The 14,777-nt window shown below is 52.6% G+C and overlaps 1 protein-coding gene across 6 annotated transcripts in view; it reads left to right on the top strand.

The window, feature by feature from the left end:
- SMARCD3 (SWI/SNF related BAF chromatin remodeling complex subunit D3) overlaps nucleotides 1–14,777 on the top strand; it is a 57,093-nt gene that overhangs the window by 20,049 nt on the left and 22,267 nt on the right. For all 6 annotated transcript variants that reach the window (XR_013225353.1, XM_077303315.1, XM_077303317.1 and 3 more), the window contains exons 2-6: nucleotides 3,651–3,907; nucleotides 5,724–5,766; nucleotides 11,835–11,957; nucleotides 13,195–13,317; nucleotides 14,280–14,375. Coding sequence is in view for 5 of the 6 variants with exons in the window: in XM_077303314.1 (XP_077159429.1) it covers nucleotides 3,651–3,907; nucleotides 5,724–5,766; nucleotides 11,835–11,957; nucleotides 13,195–13,317; nucleotides 14,280–14,375 (642 nt within the window). In the remaining variant the exon portion in view is untranslated. The remainder of the gene's footprint in view (nucleotides 1–3,650; nucleotides 3,908–5,723; nucleotides 5,767–11,834; nucleotides 11,958–13,194; nucleotides 13,318–14,279; nucleotides 14,376–14,777) is intronic.

The raw sequence follows: 14,777 nt of genomic DNA, 5'->3' as shown, positions 1-14,777 counted from the left end.
TACTGGGGAGTTCCCAGAGGGGCTGAAGGGGGCGGTGGGTCATCCCTTACTGGAAAAACCATCACTGGACCCACAAGATCTGCAGCGGACCAGCTCCTGGCATACTTGGAGAAAGCTTCAGTGCTTGATCCTTACCAGTCAGGCTTCCTTCCTGGCCACAGGGTGGAAACAGTGCTGGTTGCCTTGACAGATGATCTCTGGCGCCAGCTGGATAGGGGTAGGTCAGCAATACTCATGAAGTTTGATCTGTTGGCAACATTTGACGTGGTCGATTATGAGTTATTGGCCCACTGCCTCTCTGGGGCCAGGATTTGGGGGACAGCCCTTCAGTGGCTGCACTCCTTTCTCCAGAACTGGACGCAGAGGATGGCAGTAGGTGAGGAGTTGTCGCACCCGTCAACTCCCTTGTGAGGTTCCATAGTAGCGGTCCCCAACCTTTTTAGGGTTGAGGACCACCTCCAGGGGTGAGGAAGAGCTGGCAGCCTGGGCGCCGCACGTGCTCGTTAGCGCTCCCTGGTGGTGAAAACATGCATGTGCGGAGCTGCCGCACATGTGCGGTTTCACCACCAGAGGGCACTAATGGCCATGCGCGACAGCTCCACAAATGCGCATTTGTGTCTGCCGGCATGCCAGTGGCCGCGCCTGTGTCTTCCCCCCTCTCGCAGCAAAAAGCTAGCCGGGCCGCAAGCTTTGGCGGCCGCTTCTCTCGCAGTCTGGTGAGCTTCTCGATGCGGGGGAGAGAGAAGCAGGCGTGGAGGCCCGTTACCGAGCCCTTCGCGGCCCGATAGCGGGCTGTAGACCGGGGGTTGACGACCCTCGCCATAGAGGGTGATACTCTTGCCTACTTAACATCTTCATGCGTCCTCTGGCCCAGCTGATCCGGAGCTATGCGCTGGTGTATCACCAATATGCAGATGACACCCAGCTCTATCTCCTCATGGACGGCCGCCTGGACTCCCCCATGGATACATTTGCCAGTTGTTTGGAAGGCATAGCTGGGGGTTAGAGCTGAATCGCCTGAAACTAACCCCTCCAATATGGAGGTCCTGGCTGGGATGGAAAGAGGCCAAATCAGGAAGCTAGGGTGCGTAACATCTTGGCCTCAGCCAGGAATTTTGGTGTGATCTTGGATGCTTCTCTCTGGATGGAGGCCCAGGACATGGGAATAGCCTGCACAGCATTTTACCACCTTCACCAGGTGAGGCTACTAGTGCCCTACCTGTCTGTAGACTGCTTAGCTACAGTGATTCATGCAACGGTCACCTCCAGATTGGATTTCTGTAACTTGCTCTACGTGGGTCTACCTTTGTCCTTGACCCGAAAATTGTAGCTGGTGCAGAATGCATCTGCTAGGATCCTCACAGATACACTTGGATGGCTCATATCCAGCCTGTGCCAAGGCAGCTGCATTGGTTGCCAGTTGTGACCCGGATCAGGTTCTAGGTACTAAACCTCAAGGCCATCCACGGGTTGGGCCCCACTTATCTGTGGAACTGCTTGGTTCTTTATGCCCCCCCCCGCAGGGCTCTTTGCTCTGCAGGACATAATTTGCTGGACAACTCCAGCCCCAGGGAAGTTTGCCAGGCCTTGACCCCAGGCCAGGGCCTTTTCGTTCCTGGCCTTGACCTGGTGGAATGAGCTCCCAGGTTTGCTGAGGGCTTTTAAGATGGATTTCTTCTGCTGGGTCTTTGGTTTAGCAGGTAAGATCAGGAGCCCCTCCTCAGGCTGGGTTCATCCAACAGACTATGCCAGTCCATCAGGTGAGTCACCACTCCTTCCCCATTGTAGATGGAGGCCTGCCGGATTGGGGGGGTATTATTTGCTGCCAATCTTGTCATTCTGGTATGCTGGACTTTTAAAGTGGGGTTTTAGTGTGAATTTTATATGACCATTGTTACCAGTCACAAGCTGTTCTGGGAGCGGCGGGCTAGAAGAGCCAGTTTGGTGTAGTGGTTAGGAGTGCGGACTTCTAATCTGGCATGCCGGGTTCGATTCGATTCTGCGCTCCCCCACATGCAACCAGCTGGGTGACCTTGGGCTCGCCACAGCACTGATAAAACTGTTCTGACCGGGCAATGATATCAGGGCTCTCTCAACCTCACCTACCCCACAGGGTGTCTGTTGTGGGGAGAGGAATGGGAAGGCAACTTTAAGCCGCTTTGAGCCTCCTTCGGGTAGGGGAAAGCGGCATATAAGAACCAACTCTTCTTCTTCTTCTTCTTCTTCTTCTTCTTCTTCTTCTTCTTCTTCTTCTTCTTCTTCTTCTTCTTCTTCTTCTTCTTCTTCTTCTAATCAATCAATCAATGATATGCGCAGACAGTGTGATGTGGCAGTAAAAGAAGGCAAATGCAGTCTTGGGCTGTATCTACAGGGGCATCACTTCAGAACTGCAAAATGTCCTAGTCCCTATGCCATTGGTCAGAGCACTCCTGGAGTCCTGTGTGCAGTTCTCTTCAAAAAGGATGTGGATAAAATGGATAGGGTGTAGAGGAGAGTGGTGAGGATGATCTGGGACATGTAGACCAAGCCCTGTGAGGAAAGGCTGAGGGACTTGGGAATGTTCAGCCTGAAGAAGAGGAGGTGGAGGGGGGACAGGATTGCTGGCTTTAAGTATGTGAAAGGTTGTTATTTAGAGGAGGGCAGGGAAAGGTTCCTGTGGGCAGCAGAGGAGAGGACCTGTATAGAATGGTACCAACTAGATTTGGGAGGGGGGATTTCCACAGTCCGAGTAGTTCAGCAGTGGAATGGGCTGGTGGGGAGCTCCCCCTCACTGGCCTTCTTCAAGCAGCAGCTGGACAAATCCTTCTTCTGGATGCTTGAGGCTGATCCTGCATTAAGCAGGGGTGGGACTAGATAGCCTGAATGGCCCCTTCCAACTCTAGGATTCTGTGAGTCTAGTTCAACAGTTAAATGGGCTAACTAAGGAGGTGGTGAGCTCCCCAACTCTATTGTCATCCAGGAAAACTGTTTTGTTTCACTGGGTTTTGTGAAATATATTTTTGGCTAGGCAAGTGTGGTATACTGTTGTTTATTTATCCACTTGTATAATAACATATCAGGCCATCTTTCCTCAAGAGATAGATGCAGAAGCCATGGAAAAGCAGCAGGTGGGTGCTGGGAACCTTGGGGAGAAGTGGTGGCAGGGTGGGATCCCAGCCATGCGGAAGCCCTCTGTGTGAGTTGGCCTAGGGTGTTGCTGGACTTTGGGAGCCTGAGGACCTGCTGGGAGCAATGGTGGGACACCAGCATTTCCAGTCAATAAGCCTAGGCTGTCTCTCTGGGGTGGCAGAAAGCAGTTCCTCCAGCTTCCTGAGGGGACGGAGCAGGCAGGAGTCCTGTCCTATGGTCTTTCATGAGATACCATGTAGATCTTACTGGGCCTGGCCACTTGCTTCTTCCTTTTACTTTGAGGTGGGGGCCCAGGAGGGCACATGCTGGAGGCCATGTTTGTTCCCCACTGGGTCCCACCTCGGTGAGCCTCTGTCCTACCTGGACATTCCTTGTGTGGCCATGCTGCTTGGCTTGGCTTGGATCCTGCGTGGGCACGTCTGCTGGACCTCTGCTTTGTGACTGTTCAGCCTGTGTGCTGGAAGGGTTTAATTCCCCTCCTGTCCTCTCTCCCTCCCTCCCTCCCCCTCCTTTCCATCCAGCGTCCTGGGATGCCATCCGGTGCTCGAATGCCCCATCAGGGGGCTCCCATGGGTCCCCCAGGCCCACCCTATGTGGGCAGCCCCTCCGTGCGCCCTGGGATGCCCCAGGCGGTGATGGAACCAGGGCGCAAGCGGGCAGCCCCACAACAGACACAGCAGCAGCAGCAGCAGCAGCAGCAGGCACAACAACAGGCAGCCCAACAACAGGTGCAGCAGCAGCAGCAGGCCACACAGAGTGCACAGAGCCGGCCCAGGAGGTGAGTGCGTGGCTAGGAGGGGGGGGTCATGGTCATGTGGAGGTGTGGAGAAGGGGGAGGGTGGCAATGCCTTGGCCTCGCGGGCTATTGCCGGGGATGGGAGTGATTCTTCCTTGGGCCCTGGATTTATTTGGGGGGGACATCGCATCTGTGGGTGTTGTGGGGGGAGGGGAGGGAGTTGTACTTCACCTCTGCAGGCCCCTAAGCCATGTTGCCTTCTTCATTCCTGTGCAGTTCAGCTGCCTTTCATAATTGTGCTTCATGCTTCAGGATTTCTGTCATGAAAATTATGTCCTTATGCCCTGTCCCGTGGCTGGGCTCCCAACAGGGTCCCCTGGCAGCTCGCCAACAGAGTGATGGAGCAGGTGTAGGATTCGGCTTCTGGTCTGGTCATCCCAGGTCCATTGGCAGTCTCGCTCAAAGCTGTGGACCCAGCAACCTTGGTGTCCCAGACACTGGCCACGCTGAGGTCTAAATCCCTGTGGTGGTGGGCAGTGCTAGAAGATAGGTCCTGCTCTCAACCTTCTGGCAGAGATGTTCCCCTCCCTTGCCAGCAGTCTTGGCATGATGCTGCTATATGGTGCTGCAGGAGGTTCCTGGTGTGGTCTCCATGCCGTGCCTCTTCTTGAAAGCCAGACAGAGCCAAGGCCAAGGGGAGGGCAGCGCTGCTTGCGGGAGGCATGCGGGGGCTCCTTCCCTTGCCGGGAAAGCAAGCTTGTCAGGACTGGGGTGTGGAAAGCTCATGGAGGGCATGCCTCCTTGACACAAGACACCTGCACTGCTTCTCTGAGAGGTGAGCTTCTGTGTGGGCCCAAGAGTCACTGGGGAGCACTTGTTGAGAGGAAGGGGCTGCTGGGCAGCAGCTGGTTGCCTGGTGGCCTCTGGCAGGCTTAGTGGAGCCAGGTTTGGTTTTCTTGGCTTTCTCAGGAGCAGGACCCTCCCTGCACATCCTGCAGAGCATCTCCGGGGAGGGCGGTATATAAGTATGATAAATAAATAAATAAATAAATCTGGGGCATGTGCTCATGGCAGTGTCCCTATTGGTATGTGAAAGGGAGGCGGATGGGCAGACAGCTTCGCTACTGTTGTAGCACTGAAAGAAGTGCTGGAGGGGGAAGAAGGGCAGCCTGGAGGTCAGCAGTGGATGACTACTAGAGGGCTGTTCACCATCAGAGAGTCCCTCCCAGCCTGGACAAATGGGCTGCATAGCACATGGGAAGCAGCGATGAGGGACTTAGCTGTGGAAGGAATGTGATGGCACTAACCTACTTTTGCTTTGCAAACACTGTTCTGCCTTGCCCACCTGCTATTCTGGCTGGTTGCCAACTCCAGGAGGGAGGCAAAAAAGGGCTTTCTCTGGGGTAACACACATTGCTACCGCCTGGTTGTAGTACAGGACTACAAGCTGGGAGACCCAGGACTCCTAGCTGCCTCTTCACTCCTGAGGCCTTGCCTCGTCATCTCCCACAGCCCCAGCACGTGAGTCCCATGGGGACAAGTGACTGTAAGGATATACCCCTCCATAGAAGCTGCTTGCCAAGCTTCCTTCCCTGACCCTGGGCCTTCCCTTTGCACTCGGCCCCAACTCATCCTGATGGAGACTGGGCTGGGCGAGCACCTGGAGACAGGTGGGGGTCATGTTCCCTTGGGCCTCAGCAGGGTCTGGGTTCAAGGGCCTGCTGCTGGCCTCAGTAGCCTTTGTCTTGAAGCAAGGAGGATCTGGTGGGGCAGAGAGGCTGGGGTCGCTGAGCAGGTGGCCTTGTGCTTCCTCCATCCATCACCATGGTAACTTGTTTTTTCTTTAAAAACTATACAGTGCCAAGAGGAGGAAAATGGCTGACAAAATCCTCCCTCAGAGGGTGAGTGTCTTTCTCTGTTTGCCTTTCTCTATCTTCCCTTGTTTCAGCAGGAGGGTTCTGTTCTGGGTTTCCAACCAGCATGTGAAATATAGCTGCTGCTACGGAGGGCTGTGGAGGGCAGAGGCAGAGCTAGACTGGCACGATGGGCACCCACACTCTTTTTCATTTCATTTCATTTCATTTCTTTGTTTACTTACTTACTTACTTACTGCCCTCTCCAAGGGCTCAAGGCGGTTTACAAGAAACAAGAAAAGATATAGATAACATATAGTAACGGGTGATAACAGTAATAACTTTATAAGAATATTAACATGATCATAACAATAACATTAGAAAATAGAAATTGCAAGAGCCTCAGCTCAACTCTTACTGGGACCCACTGGGTAAGGCCAATTAGTATCAGTCGTAGTTGGGGGGGGGGACTTGGGAGCCAATTGGAAGCGATGGTTTGGGTCGACCTCAACCCAATGCCTGGCGGAGCAGCTCCCTTTTGCAGGCCCTGTGGAAGTGTTTAGGGTCTGTCAGGGGCCTGATCTCCTCTGGGAGCTCATTGCACCAGGTGGGGGCCAGAATGGAGAAAGCTCTGGCCCTGGTTGAGGTCAAGCAGGCTTCCTTGGGGCCAGGGACCACCAGGAGGTTGGAAGTAGCAGAGCACAAGGCTCTTTGAGGAGTGCAGGTGAAGAGGCGGTCCCTCAGGTATCCTGGGCCCAGACCGCGTATGGCCTTAAGGGGATGATAACCAATACCTTAGGCCTGATCCGGAATTCAACCGGGAGCCAGCGCAGCTGCTGGAGGATGGGCCGGATGTGGGACCTCTGAGGGGTTGCTGTGAGGACCCTGGCAGCCGCGTTCTGGACCAGTTGCAGTTTCTGGATCAAGGATAAGGGCAGGCCAGCGTAGAGTGAGTACAGAAGTCCAGCCTAGAGGTGACCGTCGTGTGGATCACTGTGGCTAGGTCTTCCGGGACCAAGTAGGGCACTAGTGGTTTGGCTTGGCGAAAGTGGTAAAATGCCAGCCGTGCTACCGTCGTGATCTAGCATCAAGTATCATTCCCAGATTCCTGGTGGAGTGGGCCGCTTTTAGCTGCACGCCATCCAGATTGGGTAGGCGCGCTTCTTCACTTGGGCCTTAAAGGTGGCTAAGTGGGTGGGTCTTTGCCACTCCTGGGTGGTGTACTGTTCACCCACTGCCGCGCCCGATGCCCTGCTGGGCCTGCTGGAGGCGGTGGCTGCCTGGACATTGCAGTTCCCCAAATTATTAATTTCAATGTCCATGCAGATTCGTCGGCTCCAGGACTTGGCCCGGACCTGGTGTTGGCTATGGCGACACTGGGGTTCTCGCAGTTTGTTGCTGGTCCCACTCATCAGGCTGGCCACACTCTGGATCTGATATTTGATGCTGGTTTTGAGATCAGTCTGGTGGCTAACAATGTTGTTTCATGGTCTGGCCACCATACTCTGAAGGCTCGCCTACGGATGCTACCCCCTCCTCTCTTTGGGTGATGGACGCATTTTAGTCCGCCCACAGAGACTTATGGAATCTGAAGGATTCCTGAATGCTCTGCGGGACCCGATGCCCTCCGGTGTCTCGCTGGAGGCCTTGGTGAAGAACGGGCAGTCCCGCCTGTTGGCCGCCATTGACGAGATAGCTCCTCAGCGCTCTCTCTGCCCTCGCCTCAAGCAGGCCCCATGGCTTACTGCGGAGCTTCGGGAGAGCAAGGGGGAGGTGAGACGGCTAGAGCGAGTACGGCGGAAGCCTCGCAACGAAGCTACAAGAACATCTCATCGCACACTTATGAGGGCGTAGGAGATGGCGGTGAAAGCGGCAAAGGGTGACTACTTTGCCATGGAAATCGAGTCCGCTACCTCTCGCCCAGCCCAATTATTTAGGGTAGTTCGGACCCTTACTGCCCTCGAGGGAGGGCATCAAAATAGTAGTCAGTTGGAACTTGGCTGTGAGGCTTTTGCGAGTTATCTTGCGGATAAGATCTTGTCGCTTTGCTGTGACCTTACTGCCACAGTTGATACAGTTTGTGAACTAGAAGCTCTGTGGCCATTATGGGGGTTAGGTTTGATGGCTTCAGGCAGCTCTCTTTATCCGAAGTGGACAAATTGCTAGGGTCAGTGAGGGCAACCACTTGTCCCCTTGATCCCTGTCCGTCGTGGTTTCTTAAAACCAGTGACCCACGGAAAAATGGGCAAATGAGAACAAGATGCAATTTAACAAAGATAAGTGCCTGCTGGATGGGGGATACGCTTCTAGGTAACACTGTGGGTGAATGAGACCTTGGGGTACTTGTGGATTGTAAACTAAACATGAGCAGGCAGTGTGATGCAGCGGTAAAAAAGGCAAATGCCATTTTGGGCTGTATCAACAGAGGCATCACATCAAAATCACAAGATGTCATAGTCCCATTGTATACGGCACTGGTCAGACCACACCTGGAGTACTGTGTGCAGTTCTGGAGGCCTCACTTCAAGAAGGACATAGATAAAATTGAAAGGGTACAGAGGAGAGCAACGAGGAGGATCTGGGGCCAAGGGACCAAGCCCTATGAAGATAGGTTGAGGGACTTGGGAATATTCAGCCTGGAGAAAAGGAGGTTGAGAGGGGACATGATAGCCCTGTTTAAGTATTTGAAAGGTTGTCACTTGGAGGAGGGCAGGATGCTGTTTCCATTGGCTGCAAAGGACACACAGTAATGGGTTTAAACTACCAGTACAACGATATAGGCTACATATCAGGAGAAAAATTTTCACAGTCAGAGTAGTTCAGCAGTGGAATAGGCTGCCTAAGGAGGTGGTGAGCTCCTCCTCACTGGCAGTCTTCAAGCAAAGGTTGGATACACACTTTTCTTGGATGCTTTAGGATGCCATGGGCTGATCCTGCGTTGAGCAGGGGGTTGGACTAGATGGCCTGTATGGCCCCTTCCAACTCTGTAATTCTGTGATAGGCGTTCCCCTGAGGGAGATTATAAACCTCTCCCTTACATTGGGAGAATTCCCTCAGCGGCTCAAGGAGGCAGTGGTTCGCCTTCTTCTGAAAAGACCACTGCTGTATCCACGGGATACAGCTACCGTCCGGTATTGCATCTTGCATTCCTGGGCAAGGTGACCAGGAAAGGGCCGCCGCAGACCAACTCCTAGCATTTTTTGAGGAAACTTTGACCCTTGATCTATACTAGTCTGGCTTCCGTCTTGGCCATATGGTGGAGACCATCCTGATCGCCCTGACAGATGATCTCTGGTGCCAGCTGGACCGGGGCGGGTCGGCCATTCTCGTGCTATTAGACATGTCAGCCGTATTTCATGTGGTTGACCATTAGCTTTTGGTTCACCCCTTGCTGATACTTGGATTGGAAGGGTGGCTCTTAAGTGGCTAATCTCGTTTGTAGAGAACAGGTCACAGAGGGTCGCTGGGGGGGTGGAGTTATCCGACTCCTTTGCACTCCCATGTGGGGTGCCACAGGGAGCGGTGCTCTCCCCCACGTTATTTAACATCTATATGCATCCTCTGGCCAAGCTGATACGGAGTTATGAGCTTGGGTGTCATCAGTACGCTGATGATACCCAGCTCTATTTCTTTATGGATGGATGGCCGGATCTCCCCCCAGAAAGATTTGCCAGCTGTTTGGAAGCAGGGGCTGGATGGATCAGGAGGAGCCGCCTGAGACTCAACCCCTCCAAGACGGAGGTCCTTTGGCTAGGCCCTGTGGTTTGATGGCAGAGGAGCAGTTCAGGAAGCCTGCCTTCCCACCTTGGCTGGGACACAACTGGTCATCGCGGCCCAAGCCAGAAATATGGGTGTGACCTTGGATGCCTCCCTAACTTTGGAGGCTCAGGTCAAGAAGGTAGGGGGCCAGGCTTTTTTCCATCTTTGCCAGGCTCGGCTACTAGTGCCCTATCTGTCTCCTGACCACTTGGCCACAGTGATCCATGCGACTGTCACCTCCAGAATAGATTTCTGTAACTTGCTCTATGCGGGCCTACCCTTGCGTCTGATCTGGAAACTGCAGCTGGTGCAAAATGCAGCTGCTAGGGTCCTCACTGGGACATCTTGGAGGACCCATATCCAGCCTGGGCTGAGGCAGCTGCATTGGCTACCGATTACTACCCAGATTAGATTCAAGGTTTTGGTTTTAACCTTCAAGGTCCTCTGTGGTATGGGACCCACATACTTGAGGGACCGCCTTGTGCTCTGCAGGTACAAATTTGTTGGTTGTTCCTGGCCCCTGGGAGGCGCGTCTGGCCTCGACCAGGGCCAGGGCCTTTTCGGTCCTGGCCCCTGCCTGGTGGAATGAGCTCCCGGAAGAGCTGCGGGCCCTGCAGGAGCTTTCATCTTTCTGCAGAGCCTGTAAGACGGAGCTCTTTCACCAGGCTTTTGGTTGAGGCCGGCGCCTCCATAATAGATTGGACCCGCCCTTCCCTTCCCTTCCCTTCCCTTCCCTTCCCTTCCCTTCCCTTCCCTTCCCTTCCCTTCCCTTCCCTTCCCTTCCCTTCCCTTCCCTTCCCTTCCCTTCCCTTCCCTTCCCTCTTAGTATTATAATTATGGTGATTCTTACTCCCTCCTTGGGTTATGAGCTGGTTGGTATAATGTCGCCACCGCTTGGATTGGTTGGGTTAGGCTGGGTTGTTCAGCTTTTTTAGAAGATTTTATTGTATTAGGGGTTTTATGGGGGTTTTATTGTTGTGGCCCGCCACGAGCCTTGTGGGAGTGGCGAGCTATAAGTCAAATAAATAAATAAATAAATAATAAAATAAATAAATAAATAAATAATAAAATAAAAATAAATAGTGTGAAAAGGAAACCAGGCTGACAAATAACACAGTGGTTAGACACAATCAAAATGTACACTGGCCAAAACATTTCCTGGCTAAGGGAGGCGGTGTGGGATCGAGGATCGTGGCGACAGCTGTGCCATGGGATTGCCAAGAGTTGGACATGACTGAATGGCTGACAACAACAACAAAACAACTCATGGCCCGCCGTATTCTTGGCTGTGATTTCTCCTCTGTTTTGGGCTGTGTGTTCCTGCATCTGGGGGCAATTGCCCCCTTCCTCTCTCACAGGCTCCTTGCCCCACAGTTAGTCTCAACATTTTCCTTTTTTGGCTCCTCAGATTGCTAGGGGCCGTACAACCAGTGAAAACCAGTACAACCTGTGCCCCATCAGCAGTCTCCCAAGGGATGGGCACCGCCTTTCAAGGTGTTTTGGGCTGGCTCTTGGCCCTCTAAAATGGGGGATGGGGTCATCCATAGGGAATGGCATGGCCCCACTTTCTCCTGTGGCCAGGTTCATCTGCTTTTACCTGTTAACACCCTGGAGAGTCCAGATCGGTTGAGAGTACAGGCTAGAAAGGTGTGAAATAAGTACAAGTAGGAAAATGCCAATTGGGATGTGCAAAGCAAAGGGCCCAAGAAGGAGTGTGTGGATGAAAGAGAGAGGCACCCTGGCAAGTCTCCCCCTTGGGTTAACCTGACTGCCAGGGACCTTGTGTGGATAGAGTGGGAAATGTCACCCTGGCAGAGAAAAGCTGGGAAGGGGAGCATGAGAGCCTCTGGTTGCTCACCTCCAGAACGAGACTTCCTCAGTGGTGGCCCCATGACTGCAGACTCTATTGTTTCCATAGCTTTTCTGGCAGCTGCTTTGAGTTTGCTGTGAAGAGGAAATGAGTAATATGCACAAAGAAGAAAGGGTTGGGCCATAGGTGGGTCTCCCTGCTCTAAAATGAGCTGGGCAGACCAGGGGCCTCTCTGGGTTTGTCAGGCTTGTACCAAAGGATACAAGGAGATATGGAAACCATGTGAGCTTGTGATAGTCACCACCTTCTCTGGCAGTGAATTCCATAATTTGATTAGTTGTTCAGTAAAGGAGTACTTTCTTTTGTCTGTATTTGTTCTACTGTGCATCAGCTTCACTGGATGCCATCAAGGTTTAGAGTTTTGGGAGAGGGAGGAAAAAGATTTCTGTAAGTACTCTCCCCCTCCCCCCCCCCATGCCTAATGCCATAATTCGCCATTCTCCGGGGGCTTTTCCGGGTGGCCAGCAATGTTTTGCTTTCCCCCCAGATCCGGGAGCTGGTTCCTGAGTCCCAGGCGTACATGGACCTCTTGGCCTTTGAGCGCAAGCTGGATCAGACCATCATGAGGAAGCGGGTGGACATCCAAGAGGCCTTGAAGAGGCCCATGAAGGTAGGGACTCCCCTGTCAGCACTGGGGCCTCTCTCTTGTTCCCAAGGGGTACGTTTCACTTGGATTGATGACCAAACTTTTACTCACACTTCTCTGCGGGCTCAGAGTGAGACATAGCACATAAAAATACACAATTTAGCATTCCATAGAGTTTAAAAGTCCATAGAGTTTAAAAGTCCATAGAAGAAGGGGACGACAGCGATTGAGGTGGCTGGATGGAGTCACTGAAGCAGTCGGTGCGAACTTAAATGGACTCCGGGGAATGGTAGAGGACAGGAAGGCCTGGAGGATCATTGTCCATGGGGTCGCAAAGGGTTGGACACGACTTCGCACCTAACAGCAACAACAACAGAGTTTAAAAGAGTGGGTGGGCAGGAAGGGATGCGCCAATGGTTGTCTCTTGTGGCCCTTCCTTGCATATCCAGGAATTGCTGACAAAGAAAAGGTGGAGACAGGCCATCCGCTCTCCCTCCATGTAGGGTTTGTCCTCAGCATTGCTGAGTGAGGAGAGGCTGGCTGTCCGTGCAGTTGAAAGCTGAGAATTACCCAGGACCGCAGTTCCCGGTCCATAGTCTGGCATCAACCTTTCAAGCCAATCCCTCGCAAGGACTGCCCAAAGACTCTCTCATGGAGAGCACGCTGCCACTACTCAGTCTGAGACCACATCAGAGTTCCCTTTGTGGGTATCTTTGTATCATTCTTCAATGCATTTTCTCCATTGTTTCTTTATTTTGCCCTGTTCAGTTATTGTATATTGGTGTGGATCTTTCACCAGGCCTAAATATGGTTTAAGTTTCCCTTTCATCCCTTGGATCTTCTGGGTCAGATCTGTTGTTATCTTCTATTCCTTTACACTGGTTATTATAATAGTTCTCTTTGTTTCCACATGCAAGTTGCTGGAATGCTGCATTTAGACTTTTGATAATCTTTCCATCAGTTATTACCTTTGCTTCTTGTCTGTCTGTCTGAGTTTCATCAGTTATCTACAGAGGCTTTTCATTTCTTTTGGATACAGGAATAATTCTTGTGTGTTCTTCCTCGATAGCATCTCTGGTTTCAACCCATAATTCTTCTGGTTCACGTTCACTTGCAGTTAGTAATGCAAATTTGTTCTTTACATGATCTCTAAACTCTTCAGGAACATTGATTAGATTGTATTGGTACACTATGGATGCATTTTGTGTTTTGGCTCTGTGGACATTCTTGCCCCATGCTAATTTTGTCCTTCTGTCTACAGCAAAAACGAAAGTTGCGGCTTTACATCTCCAACACATTCAACCCCGCCAAGTCGGATGCAGATGACTCAGATGGCAGCGTCGCCTCCTGGGAGTTGCGGGTGGAGGGCAAACTCTTGGATGATGTATGGGCAAGGGGGTACTCTGCTATCCCTGGAGGGTGGGCTTGGGGGAGGCAGGCTCAAGAGATGCCACCCATTCTGAACAGAATAGCAGAACTGGCATGCTCCCGAGGGAAACTGTCTGGCCAGAAGCAAGAAGGAGGCATCTATGCCAATGCAAGGAGGCAGGGAGGAACAAGGGGGGGGGGGCTGCTTGTGGGTCACAACAGGCAAGAGTTCAGATAACTCTCTGCGCACAGGGCTTGGCTCCATGGGTCTAACTATATCAGAGGGGCAGTGGCAGCTTGGAGCTCTGGTGATGCTGTGCCAACAACCTTGACTGAGAGCCAGTTTGGTGTAGTCGTTAGGAGTGTGGACATCTAATCTGGCGTGCCGGGTTTGATTCTGCGCTCCCCCACATGCAGCCAGCTGGGTGACCTTGGGCTTGCCATGGTGCTGATAAGGCTGTTCTGACCGAGCAGTGATATCAGGGCTCCCTCAGCCTCACCCAACCCACAGGGTGTCTGTTGTGGGGAGGGGAAAGGGAAGGTGACTGTAAGCTACTTTGAGACTCCTTCGGGTAGAGAAAAGTGGCATATAAGAACCAACTCTTCTTCCTCAGTAATCTCAGGGCTCTTTTAGCCTTGCTTCCCTCACAGGGCGTCTGTTGTAGGGAGAGGAAGGTGAAGGTAAGCCGTTTTGAGACTCCTTCGGGTAGAGAAAAGAGGCATAGAAGAACCAAGTCTTCTTCTTCTGAGTGTTGTGATGATCCTAATGAATAGATTAATCTGGGGGAGGAGTGAAAGCTATGCAAGCTGGTCCAGGAGGGGCAGTATTTTTTGAAACAATCCCCCTTAGGATCTCAAAGGGGGTCTCTCTCTGCCAGACCTGGGACTGAGTATTTAAGGAGGATCACCTCTCTCCCACCCTTCCCATTTCCAGCAAAAGGTTGCCATTGTTGATGCTTCTCCCTTTTCATTCCTTAGCTCAGTAAGCAGAAGCGGAAGTTTTCCTCTTTCTTCAAGAGCCTAGTCATTGAGCTGGACAAGGACCTGTACGGACCTGACAACCACCTGGTGGAGGTCAGTGACACACGCATGGCTCTGTGTGGGCAAGGGCAAGGACTCCTCCTTCCATGAGCCTGCTGCTGTCCTCTCTGTGCATGTGTGTGTGTGTGGTTGTGTGTCCATGGAATTGTTCCCTGCCCCCACCAGTTTGCCTGCAATGCTAACTGCGTACAGCGAAATAGGCTCCCCTCCAGTGCTCACGACTGGTTCTGCAGCATCCTCTCACTCATTTCACCTTAGCTCTGCCTTATGTGCTTTTGAAGGTGGTGGGTGGAAAGGGTGCCTGACTGCATGGCCTGGCCTAGGGACTGAAGCTGCCTCTGCTTCTCCGACTGAAGACCTTCACCAGGGCAGTAGAACAAGGAGAGTGGTCCCAAGGTGTTTTTGCCCCCATGCGCTCTGGCCTGAAGGGCCCCC

The sequence above is a fragment of the Paroedura picta genome, chromosome 11, assembly GCF_049243985.1.
Source record: "Paroedura picta isolate Pp20150507F chromosome 11, Ppicta_v3.0, whole genome shotgun sequence".
Lineage (NCBI taxonomy): Eukaryota > Metazoa > Chordata > Lepidosauria > Squamata > Gekkonidae > Paroedura > Paroedura picta.
Note: the sequence above shows the minus strand (reverse complement) of the source record. Positions and strands in the feature narration are given on the sequence as shown.